General features: G+C 43.5%; 1 protein-coding gene across 4 annotated transcripts in view; it reads right to left on the reverse strand.

Annotated features, from left to right (window-relative positions):
• The window catches only part of IBTK (inhibitor of Bruton tyrosine kinase), a 116,881-nt gene that overhangs the window by 73,950 nt on the left and 26,349 nt on the right, over positions 1-16,582 (reverse strand). For all 4 annotated transcript variants that reach the window (XR_012902586.2, XM_075923811.2, XM_006115894.5 and 1 more), the window contains exons 9-11: positions 9,319-9,442; positions 3,774-3,951; positions 823-997 (exon numbers count right to left, since the gene is read on the reverse strand). Coding sequence is in view for 3 of the 4 variants with exons in the window: in XM_075923811.2 (XP_075779926.2) it covers positions 823-997; positions 3,774-3,951; positions 9,319-9,442 (477 nt within the window). In the remaining variant the exon portion in view is untranslated. The remainder of the gene's footprint in view (positions 1-822; positions 998-3,773; positions 3,952-9,318; positions 9,443-16,582) is intronic.

The raw sequence follows: 16,582 nt of genomic DNA on the forward strand, positions 1-16,582 counted from the left end.
AAATGAGGGGCAGCACATGGCACCATGCAGCCACTGTTGTACATGCCAGCTGCTTTCAGGAGTGGTGCATGGCCAAGGCAGGAGTAAGGCCGCCTTAAATCCATTGTTCCAACACCCAGAAGTTGTCTCCGTTAATGGTGTCCAGCCAGAGCCTGCTTCCTGAACCCCTGTACCAGCACTGAACCTCCTTCTACACCCAACCTCCTGCCCAGATGTGAGTTCCCCTACATCCAAACGCCTTCCCAGAGCTTGCACCCTCAAACCCCTTCTGGGCCCAATTCCACATCTTGGGCTAAGGCCAGAGCCCTTCCCACACTCCTTACTCTTGGCCCAAGACCAGAGCCTGCACCCCTATCCCAGCCTGGTGAAAGCGAATGAGGTTCGGGAAAAAGGGGGATAGAGTGAGCAGGATGAGGCCTCAAAGAAGGGGTGGGAAGGAAGTGGGGCAAGGGTATTTGGCTTTGAGGTAGATCTTACATTGCACTTAAACTGAAAAAGTGTTCTTGTGGTTAAAAAGGTTGGAGACCATTGCTGTAGTACTGTATATGTCTACACTGCAGCAGTTCTAGTAGAGACATGTCCTAATGCAAGGCTTTTGGAATAAACAATCTCAACATAGTTGTCTACAAACAAGCACTAAGACAAGATAATCATATTTACTATGATCTTTGGAGGAGCAAAGATGGACATTTATAAAGCAGAAATTTTGATTGACAATTAAGACAGAACAAGATTGTTAATGGAACAGGAAAATGCTTTACACCCACTCCCTCTCTGTACTTTCAACAACTGAAGTTACAACCGCAGATATCTGAAATATACCTTGTTTTAGGATCTGATTGTAAAACAGCAAAGTTACATCCGTTAGGATCTGTGGTAACACTAACCGCTCTGTGGACAAAAGCAAGCTTCTCGAGTCGAATTCTTTCATATACACTGTTTGTATCACAGTGACAAGACACTTCGTATGAGGAATTCTGAAGGCTTGATACAACCTCTGTTAAAGAGATAATGGGAAAATATGGAAGAGTTAACTAAGATTTAACTGACAAAACACAGAACAAAGTTAATTACTGATGTGAGCCCAATTAGCTGGAGTCAACAAAGCTGTAACAGAGATGAGATTGAAGACTTTGGCCCAAATAATGTTGACTGCAATCAGAAACTGCATGCCTAAAGAGATAAATTTAAATATTTAAAGGTATTTAATCAGCATTGCAAACCCTAACTGATTTAGAAGCCTATATTATTTTCTGAAGGCATTTAAGAGACAGAGTATCCCTTTTGAAAATGAGACTAGGGTGTTGCACTGCTAAGCATAGCAACATCCAAAGCTTCACAAATCTGAGCCATAATCTTAATACAGTAAAACTCCATTAGTCCAGCATCCAATGCTCCAGCACTCCTGATGGTCCGGCACCATCAGGAACCCGGAAGTGCTCAGGGCAGCCGGACAATTGGAGCTGCTCCGCACCTGGCTTCCCCGATTCAGTCACTGCTGAAACTGACCAGCAGCTGAATCGGGGTAGCCGGGGGCAGAGCAGCTGGGGTGCTGCTGGGTTGGTCCCATAGCGCCAGCCCTCGGAGCTGCGGGACCAACCCGGCAGCATCCCAGCTGCTCTTGGGGACGTCTGGAGCAGAGCAGCCGGAGTGCTGCTGGATTGGTCCCGCAGTGCCGAGGGGCGGCGCTACGGGACCAACACAGCAGCACCCCAGCTGCTCTGCCCCAGGCACCCCTATTCAGCCGCTGCTGAAACTGATCTGTAACATAAGATGGTATAGCTTTTTCTGCTGTACTTCAGTTACAACACTAGCAAGATATAATGCACAGAATGTCCCGTTCATATATTCATGATAAATCTTCACCTTCGAAAACTTCAAAAATAGAAATAATTGTATTCATTATAACTTTGTGGCAAGTGAATTCTGAATAATGAACATCAGGAAGTATTACTAAAGATAATTCATTCCATTTGGGCTTTTTTAAAGAGATATTAAAATTCTGTGCTTCTTAAATTGTAGTCCTAAAGCACAGAACACAAGTAATAAACAAAAAGATATTTCTGCTGATCCAAAACATTTATGATGTCCCCAGTCCAGAACAAGGACAGCAAGAGTTAACTCAAGACTACAAAGGCCTTTGATTCAATATCTTTCAGGAATGAAAACATTTTAATGCATTATAGTATTTTAAGACTACTCTAGGAGTCTACAAGTGTATCATACACTGCCATGTGGGAGGTCCAAATTAAACAGATTCCTGTGTTCTCACACTTTACAGGGCTAGGAGACCTGAGATGATGGAGGAAGAATTACCATGACAGGAGACCTTCTTGGAAAGCAGACAAGCAAAACAGGAAAACTGATGGGCTAACTCAGTGTTTTGAGAGGGAATGGGAACACCTTGCTATGAAGGAATATAAGAGTGGAAGCTTAAAACTTAATGATAAACTGAACATTAAGGTCCAGAAATGTGATATTGCCATTCAACCATAGGACATAAAAGTCCAAACCCTCCCAGACTAGAGGTGACAAAATCGTTACATCTGTGGACTTTCAGTTGGCCCATGTGAGCAGAGTTGATGTTTTCACACAATGCCTATCAAACATGTTTCCCATTTCAAAAAATCTCCTACAGCTGAGACCCTTTGTCAGCAGATGCAACAAAGAATACAAGGACTGAACTGAATAACCTTCAGATTTATAAGCTTCAGGGGGTAGCTGAGTTAGTCTGTACAGGATAAACTTAAAAAACAACAAATGATCTGGTAGCACTTTATAGACTAACAAAACATGTAGATGGTATCATGAGCTTTCGTGGGCACAGCCCACTTCGTCGGAAGACCAGAGTTTTCTATAAGCAGTCTCTATGAAAAAGGGCAGTGTGAAGAAGCATACACTCCTCTTCTTTCTTATATCATTATTTTACTGACAGAGAACCTAATTTCCCAGTGCTGTACATCCAGCATATTTCAGGTTCACTAATATTCACATAAACCAGTGTTTCTCAAATTAGGCCATAGGCCCTCCTGGGTAAATTGCTGGCAGGCCCATATAGTTTTGTTTATCTAAAAGGTTCTGTAGCCATGGAACCTCCCAGCTCCCACTGGCTTCAGTTCACCATTTCCAACCAAGGGGAGCTGCAGGAATCGGTGAACCACAGCCAATGGGAGCTGCAAGGCTCCGTGGCTACAGACACTTTAGGTAAGTAAAGCTGTGTGGGCTCACTAGCAGCTTACTGGGTGGGCCCATGGCCCGCTTTTGAGAAACACCGACATGAAGATTGGACCTTTTCAACATGAGTTATTCAAGCTACAGCTTGTGCACCATGTCTCTACAAACAAGTTAAACAGAACATGGCAGAGGGTAAAAAATAGAGCAAAAACTAAACTAACTGAAAAGTGCCAACTCTCTCCTATCTCTGTATATAAATAAAGGTTTTTCCTGATGCACAAAAGAATGATGTCTTCAGGCTCTCTGGCCACGAAAGCAAAAGCAGCCAGAGAGAAAGAAGGCTGTTGGTGAGCATACAGAGCAGAGGGCACAACCCGCTAGTTTCTTTTAATCGTGGAGAAAGTAGAGATAGTCTATCACACACTATTAATACATCAGGGAGATTGAGTAAGAAGAGAAAATTCCCTCTCCCAAATCAAAACACGAAAATAATTACAAATGTTAGGTGTGAGAAGAAAGAGACTGGGAATATAGGTATTTGTTGAATTAGAAATGGGTTATAAAATATTGTCATGTACTCTTTAAAAGCATAAACTAACCTTTCTTTTCAGAAGCTTTTTTTCCTCCTTCCACCCACTTTCCTGTAAATGCATCCCCATCCTGTGTGACGAACATTATTTCATTGTTATTTAAAGCAACATCAGACATGAAGACTGAACGGCCATAGACCCATCGACACTGCTTCATAGGACTGTTGGAAGACTTCCAGCAAAACACCTAAAATATTAAGATATGGGGGAGTGTGTTAGAGAATTTAGAAATCTTTAGAAAAAAGCAAGTCACAGTGATCGTTATTAAAACAGAAGCACATAGTTTCAAAATTATTGGAAAACAGAGGAGAGATTATGCATTAACATTGGAATTTTATTGGAATTATTTATTTCACTTTGAGCAATAAAGGGAGATGCTCCGATATAAAAAAATGTCCTGACCATTAACGATTTTTTTAAACACTTCTTTACTAGATAACCTACCATGTTTTGATGGTCTTACCTACAATTTTTACTTTCAAGTACCATTCTAAAAAGGTAGGAGTCTACTGTTGCTATATTTTAGAATAAAATAGCAGAAAACTGAAGAAATTACTAGGAAGTAGCTAGATTATGAAGCAATTAGGATTACAGCTATACTTTCCCCTCTTTCTTCTTGCACTTGAATAGAATCCAAATGAAGTATCTTGTTCAAAGAGAACTAGAAGGGTATGAGGGAAATTCCTATCAAGTGATAAGTAGACTTTACCTCTTAGTTATTTGGCTATATTGGTCTTCTAGTCCCTTTTTTCCTAATACCAGGTAACATTCAAAAGAATGTAAGAATGAAGATCCCCTAACATTTCAAGAACACAATATACCTTTCTTTAACTATCAGACTAATAACACTCCCCCCCCCCCCCCAAAAAAACACCACACCTTATTTTTATCTTCTTACAATTAAAAAAAAATTATTAAAATGATATGTACAGCCAATGACCCTCTAAGCCAATATCTTGTTCTTACAGTAGCCAGTGCCAGATGATTCAGAGGGAATGAACAAAATAGGACAATTATTGAGCGATCCATCTTGCCATCTAATTCCAGCTTCTGGCAGCCAGAGTCTTACTGATACCCAAAGTATGGGACTGCATCCCTGAATTTTAGCTAACAGCACTGATGGACCTATCCTCCATGAACTTATTTACTCCTTTTTTTGAACTGTGTTATAGTTTTCACCTTCACAATATACCATAGCAATGAGTTCCACAGGTTAATTGTATATTATGGGGAGGAGTACTTTCTTATGTTTTTGTTAGTGAAAAAAAAATCTTTATCATGGCATAGAAACAGCTTGTGATTCCCATCTATTCAGTCTCTCTGCCACCTGACTCTCAGCTGGAGATATTTCTCACAGACGAGAAAGAAATATAAGAACAAGATTAGATACCTCAAATTCTCTCCCCTTTAATCCCTACTCACAGCATTGACAACACTTAAGGAAAAAAGCAGCAGCATTGGATTGAGGGGAGGGAGCCGGACTCCCAGAAATTCAACCAGTAAGCCTGTTGCAATACGTGTTAAAAGAAACCTTTGTTTTGAATTCACCTAGTTCAGGTCAGGGAACCTTTTTCAGGCCGGAAGCCACTGACTCCCAAGCAAGTAGATTTTGTGTGCTCTAGCCCCATGGTGGGATAGCAGAATGGTGCTAGAGTGTCAGCACAGGCTCCTCAATGCGGGGGGGGGTAGGAGCCCTGAGCCTCCGGGTTTGGATCCAGGCAACCCCAGGGACCGCAGGTTCCCCACTCCTGACCTAGCTTGTTAAGTTAGGCATTAGTTGCAGTTTCCTTTTGCCAATTCTGAGTTTTATGCCTCATTACTGGTAATCACTTAAAATCTTTTCATAGTTAATAAATGCTTTTTTGTCTTATCTGAACCTGTATGATTGCACTGAAGTGTGTGGGAAACTCCATTTGAAGTAACAGGATTTGTGTATATCACTTTCCGAATTAATCAAATGACAGGCTTTATGTGAGCACATATGGACCAAAAGAGTTGGGCAGTACTAGATTCTGGATAAAGTCTGGGACTGGGAATTTGCTGGTTCCTCCACAATGTAAATCAAAGGGGACTGGCAACAACACTGATGTATTATAACTGGGAGTAATTTACATGTGAAGGCTGTTTATGAGCAGACCACAAGTTGAAGTTCTCACAGCAAAGCAGTGTAAAAAGCACCCCAACCTTGGAGAACAGAGAGGATACAGCTATTCATCACTCCAGGTTGTACCCTGAGTAATGTCATGGAGGGAAGCTATGTAACAAGGTTCCTTTCCTTTCAGTACTGCACGTGGAGTGGCAAGATAAAGCCAGACCACTAAGTATTGATTCAGTGCTGAAAAGTATGAGGGGCTCCCCTCTAGGGATGTAAAAGTGTAACTATGTACACGATTAACCGATGAGCCTGATGGGTTCATCAGTTAATGGGAAGTTACATGCAGTCCCTTCCACGCCTCCCCCCGCAGCCTCCGCATCACAGACAGCAGCACGGGGGAGAGGGGACAGAAGAGGCCAGTGCTCACAGTGAGCCAGCTTTGCCTCCCTCCCGCCACCCCATGCTGCTGCAATGGATGCAGCAGCATGGAGGGGGGGCAGGCGAGAGCCAGTGCTAGCAGGAAGCCAGCTTAAAAGCCAGCTCCTCACATGCACTCCCCACGTGTAACCACTGAAATGTTTAGTGGTTACATATTTAAACAAACTCATTTTAATATCCCTAGTCCTCCCCTTTCCAAGCAGTCATTTGTGATGTTTGTGTCTAAGACAACCTTGATACTCACAAAAATTTTATTTGCACATTATCTGGCATAAATTTGTATAACTCTACTGAAATAAATAGAGCTATGATTATTTATATCGATGATTCGAGTGACTCTGGGAATAAAGATATCGCAGCCCACTGGGAGCTCACAGGCCTGGTAACTTCATAAATCACATGGGCTACAGCATGCATATGTACACTCATGAATGTCTTGAGAAAACATTGCCATCTAATTTGAAAGACTAGATGGACCTACCAAAAACTCGCTTTGTCCTATAAAAACTGAGCTCAGTCAGGTTGCAAAAGTGAAGACAGAAAATTTCAGAGAGGACCACCAGTTCAGATCTTCCCTTTTTTTTTTTTTTTAAATGTGCAAGCACAATTTTAGATTTCTCCCCCACTGCAGCATTTTCATGAAGCAAAAATTTCATAAACACCACTAGATGGTGCTGCAAGTTTAGAACTTGGAGCAATCTAATTCTAGGATGCTTTGAGTTTTGAGGGTTTCTAGGCATAGTCACTATAATATGGAAAGTTTTAGTAAATTCTTCTGCATTTTCACATTATAAGACCATACAACGGTCTGCAATTAAATATATATACGAAGCCACTCATTGGTTATGGCATGTAACCTTTTAAGTGTGGTCAGATGTACTATATATTGTACAGTAACTCCTCACTTAATGTCCTAGTTAATGTTTCATTGATACTTTGCTTATCTGTTAGAGCATATGCTTGTTTACAATTATGCAGTGCTCCCTTATAATGTCGTTTGGCTGCCCATTTTGTCCACTACTTACAGGATTTTCGGGAAGCCTGTCCTTGTGGGGATTTGGAACCATGGGAGAATTGTAACACTCTGGCCCCATCAGCTCCCCTAAGGTCCCTGAAAGGTATGCAACTGCAGTTCAGCTGCTCCTCCCTTGGACTGCCATGCTGCTCCTGCCCTCTCCCTTGGAGTGGCTCCAGAGAACCTCCTGCTTGCTGTGTGGAGGAGGGAGACAGGGCAAGAGGGGTGCTGATGTCAGTCCAGTACACCAGTCCAGTACACCTCCTCTACAAAGCAGGATATCATAGCTATAGAATCTTGTGTCTGGACTTCCTGGTCTACTTACAAGGGCAATGTACTTGAAGTGGGGTCAGTAAACTTAAAGGGACAATGCACATCTCTGTCGCCTCTTTCTCTTTCTGGGTGTGTTTTAAGAGAAAGAGGAAGAGGAAGAGGAAGAGAGAGAGAGAGTGTGTGTGTGTGTGTGTGTGTGTGTGTGTGTGTGTGTCACACACCGTTCTTAGGACTATGCAGGTGTGTATGCACCCAGACGAGAGAGTGGTGAACGCCAGTTGGATAGTGGGAGTTCATCATCATGTTCAATTTCTGCAAAAGCGTTTGAAGCTATTCCTTTGCATCTATTGTGTTTTCTGCCTCTAGCCTCAGTCCATGCTGCCTTGTAAAGTGAGGGGCTAGATTAACAACATGTTATCCATTGAAAGAGTACTGAATGCCAGTTCATCATTTATCAGCAAGACATTTCCTGGAAAATATTTCACCTTCTGACTCGACCATCTCAACCGCGCCTCACAATCATCATGGCTGTGTACAGTACTGTTTGTTTAATTTTTAAAAAATGTACAGTGTATATACACATACAATTTATTTTGTTTGCTGAAAAATATTTCCCTGGAACATAAACCTAAGTAACATTAATTCTTATGGGGACATTGGATTCACTTAACATTGTTTGCTCAAAGCAGCATTTTTCAGAAACAGAACTACCATGTCAAGTGAGGAGGTACTGCATTGTCAATGTAATGTCTTTAAGATAGGTTTTGATCACACTAAGCAACAGAAGACACACAAAACAGAGGTTCCACCCTGTTGTATACTTGTATAGTGGTTCATGCTAGAGTACCAATCATATCTTAGAACTCTGGCAGCTAAGGAATGGATATTTTCAGACCATAATACTGGCCTCTCTCAAAATGGCAATTTAGACAACATCCTGACAAATGTTAAGCGTGTAACAATTTGTACTTGTATAGCAACAAACAGAACAAAAAAAAAAATTAGGAGCTAAAAAAGTGGCTCACACTTAATTTTCTCACTATCTCATAAAAAAAAATAGCACCCAGGCCATCAGGTTCTTTTTTCAATGTCTCTCCCATTGATGTCAGCAAACTAAAAGTGATGTGGAACAAGCAGACATTTCTGTGATGAAACTGAAGGGATGGCAGAAGTGGAGAAAACATCTTGCAAAGAAAGTACAAGCTAGTGCAGAGAAGTTCTTAAATAACTGTTCTTTGGGTTAATGATGATGAATTTTTCAACCAGGTGACACGCACCCCGAATTCAGATGCCATCCATCTTCCGTTATCAAAAAATAGAATTCTCAGAGGGGTAGACATGTTAGTCTTGTAGCTTTAAAAACAATGAGTAGCATCTTAGAGACTAACAAAAATATGTATAGTATCATGAACTTTCATAGGAAAAACCCACTTCTTCAGATGAGCTGGAGTGGGGGGGGGGGAAGGGAGGGAAATGGGAATCCAAAATGTATAACAAAAAAAGAAGAGAGGAAAAAAAATACCTGTCAATTACAGTTCCTGTACTCATGAGCCTAAATTGAGTGGGTTAAAAGAGATGCCCACTTGTGTTCTGTTATTTTCCTCGCTGGGCCTGTCTTCACAGAGAAGTTAAAACACATTGAGGAGCCCCAACTGATTCTGCTCTCAATTTATCAATCCCTTTCAATATACCTGTAATTTCAAAAGAATTAATATATTAGGTAGACAACTTACTCTTCCAGCTTCATCCAGGGCAAGAATGCAAGCCTTTTGACCCCCATTTTCTTTGAGATGTTGAGGATCCATCTTGTATTCCAAATATCCCCCATTAACAAGAACCTTTTTTAGATTCAACTGTCTGAATGAACACAAAAGGAAAGATAACAATGATTTTTAGGAGAAATATTAAACATGTATAAGGAAGTGATTTACATGTACAGAATCACTTTAAAAAACAACTAAGGTAACATACATAGTTTTTTACTATGATGATGTTTAATTTTCCCTTGTGGTAGGTCTACAAGTCCTTAAAAACAGAACATTTTTGCGGCTTCAGATATCTCATGTCCATCCATTCTTCAAAACAGGTTACCTTTGTCTCTACAGGGAGAATATCCTATTGTAAAGAACTGGTGAACAAGTAAAAAAACCTAAAAATAAACTTCAAGCTCAAGAGCCCTGGGAGAGAATTATAGCTGCTTCGGACAATTTTGGCATTTAATACTTTTTTTTAAAGTTACTTCTATTGAATTGAAAAAGGGAGGAGTCACAGAGCACAGTATGAAAACAAAATTAGTTACCAATTCATCTTTCGTTTCTGTGTTATTTCCTCAACACAAACTGATCCATTTGACCAATCTCACCCAGAGGGAAAGAAGTAAAAAAGGCTACTCTCCCCACCCTTTACATTATAAAGACTGCTACCAAAAGGTTTTACAGGATGTCTAGACAGTTGTAAAGAGTGGACATGGTAAAATAAACTAAGTACAAAAGGGTGCCTGTTTTCAGTACAGGCAGTCCCCGACTTACGCGGATCCGCACTTATGAACGGGGCTTTCTCGCCCCGGAGGACGAGGTGGCGGATTGCTGCCTGCGAGCTCCGGGGCGGGAAAGCCCCGTTCGTAAGCTGCTCCCGGTGCCTGTGGTCTGCTGGAGACCGTCTCCAGCAGACCGGGGCACCGGGACTGAAGCCGCAGCAGCGGCGGGTTCCCGTGCTTCTGAGGCTTTGCCAGAGGCTTTGCTGCTGCGGCTTCAGTCCCGGTGCCCCTGGTCTGCTGGAGACGGTCCCCAGCAGACCACAGGCACCGGGAGCGAAGCCGCAGCCGTGGCGGGGTCCCTCACCTCTGAGACTTTGCCAGAGCAAAGCCAGCAGACCAGGCTTTTGTTGTGGACCCTGGGGCAGAGCAGCTGGGGCGCCGATTGGCCCTGCAGCGCCGCTCTGGGCACTACTGGACCAACCCGGCAGCACCCCAGCTGCTCTGCCCCAGGTCCTGATTCAGCTGCTGCTGGTCAGTTTCAGCAGTGGCTGAATCAGGACGCCTGGGGCAGAGCAGCTGGGGTGCTGTTGGGTTGGTCCAGTAGTGCCAAGGAGCGAGGAGCGGTGCTACTGAAGCAACCCAGCAGCACCCCAGCTGCTCTGCCCCAGGCGTCCTGGAATCAGCCGCTGATCAGTTTCAGCAGCAGCTGACTTGGGGACGCTTGGGGTTCTTAAGTTGAATCTGTATGTAAGTCAGAACTGGCGGTCAGTTTCAGCAGCGGCTGAATCTGGACGCCAGTTCCGACTTACATACAGATTCAACTTAAGAACAAACCTACAGTCCCTATCTTGTACGTAACCCGGGGACTGCCTGTAGAGTAGGGGATAAGTAAAGCTCCCAACACCACAATCTGAACACTGTATTAGGAGATCTGTATTCACAGCCCAAAGAATCATACAAGTGATCATTAAGCAAAGTTATACTAAGCATGCAAAAATTAGGTTCCTGCAGGACTTACAGTATTGACAGTCTCCTGAAAACACTAGAATGCTACACATAAAATGTTTTACACTGAAAGGTTCCTCTTCCTCTAGTTTCAAGATCATATCCATCACCCCTTAATTCAAACTTAATTATTTAAGAACATAAGAAGGGCTGTAGTGGCTCAGACCCGAGGTCCACCTAGCTCAATGTCTTGTCTTCTGACAGTGGCCAGGGCCAGGTGCCCCACAGGGAATAAACAGATCATGTATTTATCAAGTGAGCCATCCCGTTGCCCATTCCCAGCTGTGACAAACAGAGGGTAGGCAAATCATTCTTGCCCATCCTGGCTAATAGCCAGTAATGGCTCTTTCCTCCATAAATGTATCTAGTTCTTTCTTGAACCCCATTAAAGTCCTGGTCTTCACAACATCCTCTGGCAAGAAGTTTCACAGGCTGACTGTATATGCACTGTGTGAAGAAAGACTTCCTTTTATTTGTTTTAAACCTGCACCTATTAATTTCATTTGGTGACTTCTAGTTCCTGTGTTATGGGAACAGGTAAATAACTTTTCCTTCTTTATTTCTCCACACCCACTCATCTGAAGAAATGGGTTGTGACCATGATAGATGGTTTTTTCTCTCTCTCACCTCCTTCGCCCCCCGCCTTAAGGTGTTACAGAACCACTTGTGTAAGTCTTTCTCCACACCAGTCATGATGACCTCTATCATGTTCTCCCTTAGTTTTCTCTTTTCCGAGCTCAAAAGTCCCAGTTTTATTAATCTCTCCTCATATGGCAGCTCTTCCATTCATTTCATCATTTTTTTGGTCCTTTTCTGAACTTTTTTCCAATACCAAGATATCTTTGAGATACGGTGACCACATCTGAATACAATATTCAAGATGTGGGTGTCCCATGTATTTATATAGAGGCAATAAGATAGAATCATAGAACCATAGAGCTGGAAGAGGCCTCAGAAGGTCATCAAGTCGAGCCCCCTGCTCTAGGCAGGACCAATCCCAACTAAATCAACCCGGCCAGGGCTTTGTCAAGCTGAGACTTAAACACCTGTAGGGATGGAGACTCCACTCTCCTAGGTAACCCATCCTGGTGCTTCACTACCCTCCTAGTGAAATAGTTTTTCCTAATATCCAACCTGGACCAATGTAGCCAGACAGGAACCCCCCTTGTAACATCCATTTTTGCTTGACTGGAGCATGCAGGGCACACAGAACAGAAGGCCCAGGCTGCTGTGACCGTGAATGGCTGTAAAAAGAGATATGCCAATTGCTGACCAAGAGGCTGCCAAAGGGTACGTCTAGACTACCGCGTTTTGTCGACGGAAGTTTTGTCGACAGATACTGTCGACAAAACTTCCGTCGACAATTTGCGTCCAGACACATGGAGTTCTGTCGACAAAGCAAGCCGCTTTGTCGACAGAACTCCGTAGTCTGGACGCAGTGTTACAGGCAATAACACCTGTCGACAGAGTTCTGTCGACAGAAAGTGTTATGCCTCGTAAAACGAGGCATACCGGCGTCGACAAAACCGCGGAGTTCTGTCGACGTTATGTCGACAGAACTCCGCGGTAGTGTAGACGCTGGTATTGTTTTGTCGACAAAAGTCCACTATTGTCGACAAAACTAGGTAGTCTAGACACACCCAAAGAGTGCCCTTGACTTAACCCATATTGATACGAACACTCAGCCGTCCGCAGGGGGGGGAATCTCTCGCCCAGTAAAAAAATGTCTAGTACACACAATTTAGTTCTCTCTCTTGCAAGTGTAAATTAACTTGAAACTTGCTCGTAAGAACTGGCTCCACAAAACGGACCAGTACATTTCGGTATCTTAGATAAGAAAGAGGATACGGGCCCCCAGGGGTATATAGATGGGTCCAGCAGCACATTTTCTCTGAGTGTCAATCTACCATCTATCTGCTGGTCGGGTTAGGTGTTTGATCTCCTGAGGTTCCAGAGGGGACGCCCACCTCGTATTCGTCTTTCCTAGGAATTGAGACACCGGCCCTGGTCTGACACGCTGGAGTTGAGAGGCACAGAAAGGGGTAAAAATTGTACCTGGATGTGGTCCTTTGTCTTAAGTGTACACATAGATTTAGAGCTCTTTAAAGATTAAGCTGTCAGTTGGTACCATTATTTCTATTTTCTATCTACCTTTTTCCTGTAACCATGTTTAAAATCTATATTTGCTAGCAGTTAAGAAATAGAGCAATAGCCATTGTAACCATATGCTTTTATAAGTCTTTTTAATAAACCTGTAACTGTTTAAGCTTTAACCTGACTCCTTCAGTTGCTGTAACAGAACCAAGCACAATTTAAAAGAACTTCAGCCAGTCATAAGGGACAGGTATAGGACACACCCTACCCTGACCATCGGCTGACAACCTCTCTCACCACAACTTGACACCATTGCTCCTTGTTCTGCCATCTGTCACTACTGAGAACAGCCTCTCTCCATCCTCTTTGGAACCTCCCTTCAGGAAGTTGAAGGCTGCTATTAAATCCCCTCTCACTCTTCACTTCTGCAGACTAAACAGACCCAACTCCCTCAGCCTCTCCTCATCTGTCATATGCTCCAGCCCCCTAATCATTTTGGTTGCCCTCCGCTGCACCATCTCCAATGTGTCCACATCCTTTTTCTAGTGGGGGACCCAGAAGTGGACACAATACTCCAGATGTGACCTCACCAGAGCTGAATAAAGGGGAATAATGACATCTCTGGATCTGCTGGCAATGCTCCTCTTAATGCAACCTAATATGCCATTAGTCTTCTTGACTACAAGGGCACACTGTTGACTCATATCCAGCTTCTCATCCACTGTAACCTCCGGGTCCTTTTCTGCTGAACTACTACTTAGCTGGTTGGACCCCAGCCTGTAATAATGCTTGGGATTCTTCCGTCCCAAGTGCAGAACTCTACACTTGTCCTTTTTGAACCTCATCAGATTTCTTGTGGCCCAATTCTCCAATTTGTCTAAGTCACTCGGACCCTATCTCTGCCCTCAAGCGAATCTACCTCTCCCCCTAGCTTAGTGTCATCCACAAACTTGCTGAGGGTGCAATTCATCCCCTCATTCAGGTCATTAATAAAGATATTGACCAAAACCGGTCCTAGAACCAAACCTTGGGGCACTCCGCCAGAAACCAACCGACATCCTGACATCAAGCCGTTGATCACTACCCGCTGGGCCCGACCTTCTAGCCATCTTTCTATCCATCTTACCGTCCATTTATCCAATCCACATTCCCTTAACTTGCTGGAAAGAATATTGTGGGAGACCGTCTCAAAAGCCTTACTAAAGTCAAGGTATATCACATCCACCGACTTTCCCACGTCCACAAAGCCATTTACCTCATCATAGAAGCTAATCAGATTGGTCAGGCACTACTTGCCCTTTGTGAATCCATGCTGACTATTCCTGATCACTTTCCTCTCTTCCAAGTGCCTCAAAATGGATTCCTTAAGGATCCCTTCCATGATTTTTCCAGGAACCGAGGTAAGACTGACCGGCCTATAGTTCCCTGGATTGTCCTTCTTTCATTTTTGAAGACTGGCAGTACATTTGCCTTTTTCCAATCATCCGGGATTTCTCACGACCTCCACGACTTTTCAAAGATAATGGCCAAAGGCTCCTCAATGACATTTGCCAACTCCTTCAGTACTCTCGGATGCATTAAGTCCGGACCCATGGATTTGTGTACGTTTAGCTTTTCTAAATAGTTCCTAACCTGTTCTTTACCCACCAAGGGCTGTCCATCTTCATCCCATCTTGCGTCACTTAGCCCACCTTGTCCGTGAATACTGAGGCAAAGAAACCATTGAGTACTTCAGCTTTCCCCACATCATCTGTCACTAGGTTACCTCCTTCATCCAGTAGGGGCCCACACCCTCTCTGATCACCTTCTTCTTGTTAACATCCCCATAGAAACCTTCTTGTTATCCTTCACATCCTTAGCCAGTCGCTATTCCATTTGCGCTTTTGCCTTCCTGATAACTCCCGGCATTCTCGAGCTATACATTTAAACCCCTCCCTGGCCATTTGTCCAAGTTTCCACTCTTTGTAAGCTTCCTTTTTGTGCTTAAGTTCACCAAGGATTTCCTCTGTAAGCCAATCTGGTCTCCTACCATGTTTGCCTCTCTTGCTATACATCAGGATGGTTTCTTTCTGTGCCTTCAATAAGGCTTCTTTAAAATACTGCCAGCTGTTCTGGACTCCTTTTCCCCTTCACGTTAGCATCCCAGGGGATTCTGCCCATCAGATCTCTGAGGGAGTCAAAATCTGCTTTTTTGAAGTCCAAGGTGTGTGTTTTACTACTCTCTTTTCTTCCTTTGGTCAGGATACTGAAATCTACCATCTGATGACTACAGCAGCACATTGGGTGGATGTTTTTGAAAAACTCTGTGCAACAACTCCAAGATCTTTCTCTTGAGTAGGAACAGCAAATTTAGTCCCAATCATTTTATAAGCATATTTGGGATTATGTTTTCAATATGCATTACTTTGCATTTATCAACATTAAAATTCATTTGCCATTTTGTTGCCCAGTAATCTAGTTTTGTCAGATCCTCTTGAAGCACTTCACAGATTACTTTGGTCTTAACTATCTTGAGCAATTTTGTATCATCTGCAAAATGTTGCCACTTCACCTTTCTCCAGATCATTCATGAATATATTGAGTAGGATAGGTTCTAGTACAGACAACTGCAGGACACCACTAGTTACCTCTATTTATTCCTACCTTTTGTTCTTTTAGGCAGTTATCAATCCATGAAAGGACCTTCCCTCTCATCCTATGACAACTTACTTTGCTTAAGAGCCTTTGGTGAGGGTCTGTGATGGGGTGTCTGCTTTAAGTGGCCTAAGAGAGAGCAAGCAGCTGTGGCATGTATCCCCCAGTTAGGGCCCAGCTGAAGACTGTATGAATGAGGGCTCCTGGAGGAGAGTAAAGGCTCACTCACTCTTGCTCCAGCTGTGGAGCAGGAAGGACCTGGCTGCCAGGTAAACTAGAGGCTTCCTAAGATAGAGGAAAAGGAAGGCAGAGCTGGGGAGCTCTGGCCAGGCAAACTCCCAGGTTGCAGAGCGTCAGATAAGGCCTGAGGAGACCAGAGAGTTACAGGGAGGCAGTCAGTGCAGGAGAAGGCAGAAGGTCTACAACCCCTTGACTATGATAAGTGGCCATTTCAGACTGCAGTTTGCCCCTGAGATAAGGGGCTAGATGTTGACTGGCAGTAGGATCACTGAGGCAAGGTGGGTATAGGGGGTTGCCTGAGTGGGAGGACCCTGAGAGTGGGGGCATTGCAGCAGGGCAGTTCCCAGAAGAGAGAGCGCAACAGTATGGAAGGGACATGGGCCCTAATATAAGGCGCAAAACCAAAATAGGTAAAGTGAGACACCAGCCAGAAGAATTAGCTCAATTCGGTCCTAGAGCGGATTCCATGCATGACCAGCAGGAAGTGACATGATGGTGTGGCACACTGTGATACGAGGACTTTGTAAAATGCTTTCTGGAAATCTAAG

The sequence above is a fragment of the Pelodiscus sinensis genome, chromosome 3 (genome assembly GCF_052426305.1).
Source record: "Pelodiscus sinensis isolate ZL-2025 chromosome 3, ASM5242630v1, whole genome shotgun sequence".
NCBI lineage: Eukaryota > Metazoa > Chordata > Testudines > Trionychidae > Pelodiscus > Pelodiscus sinensis.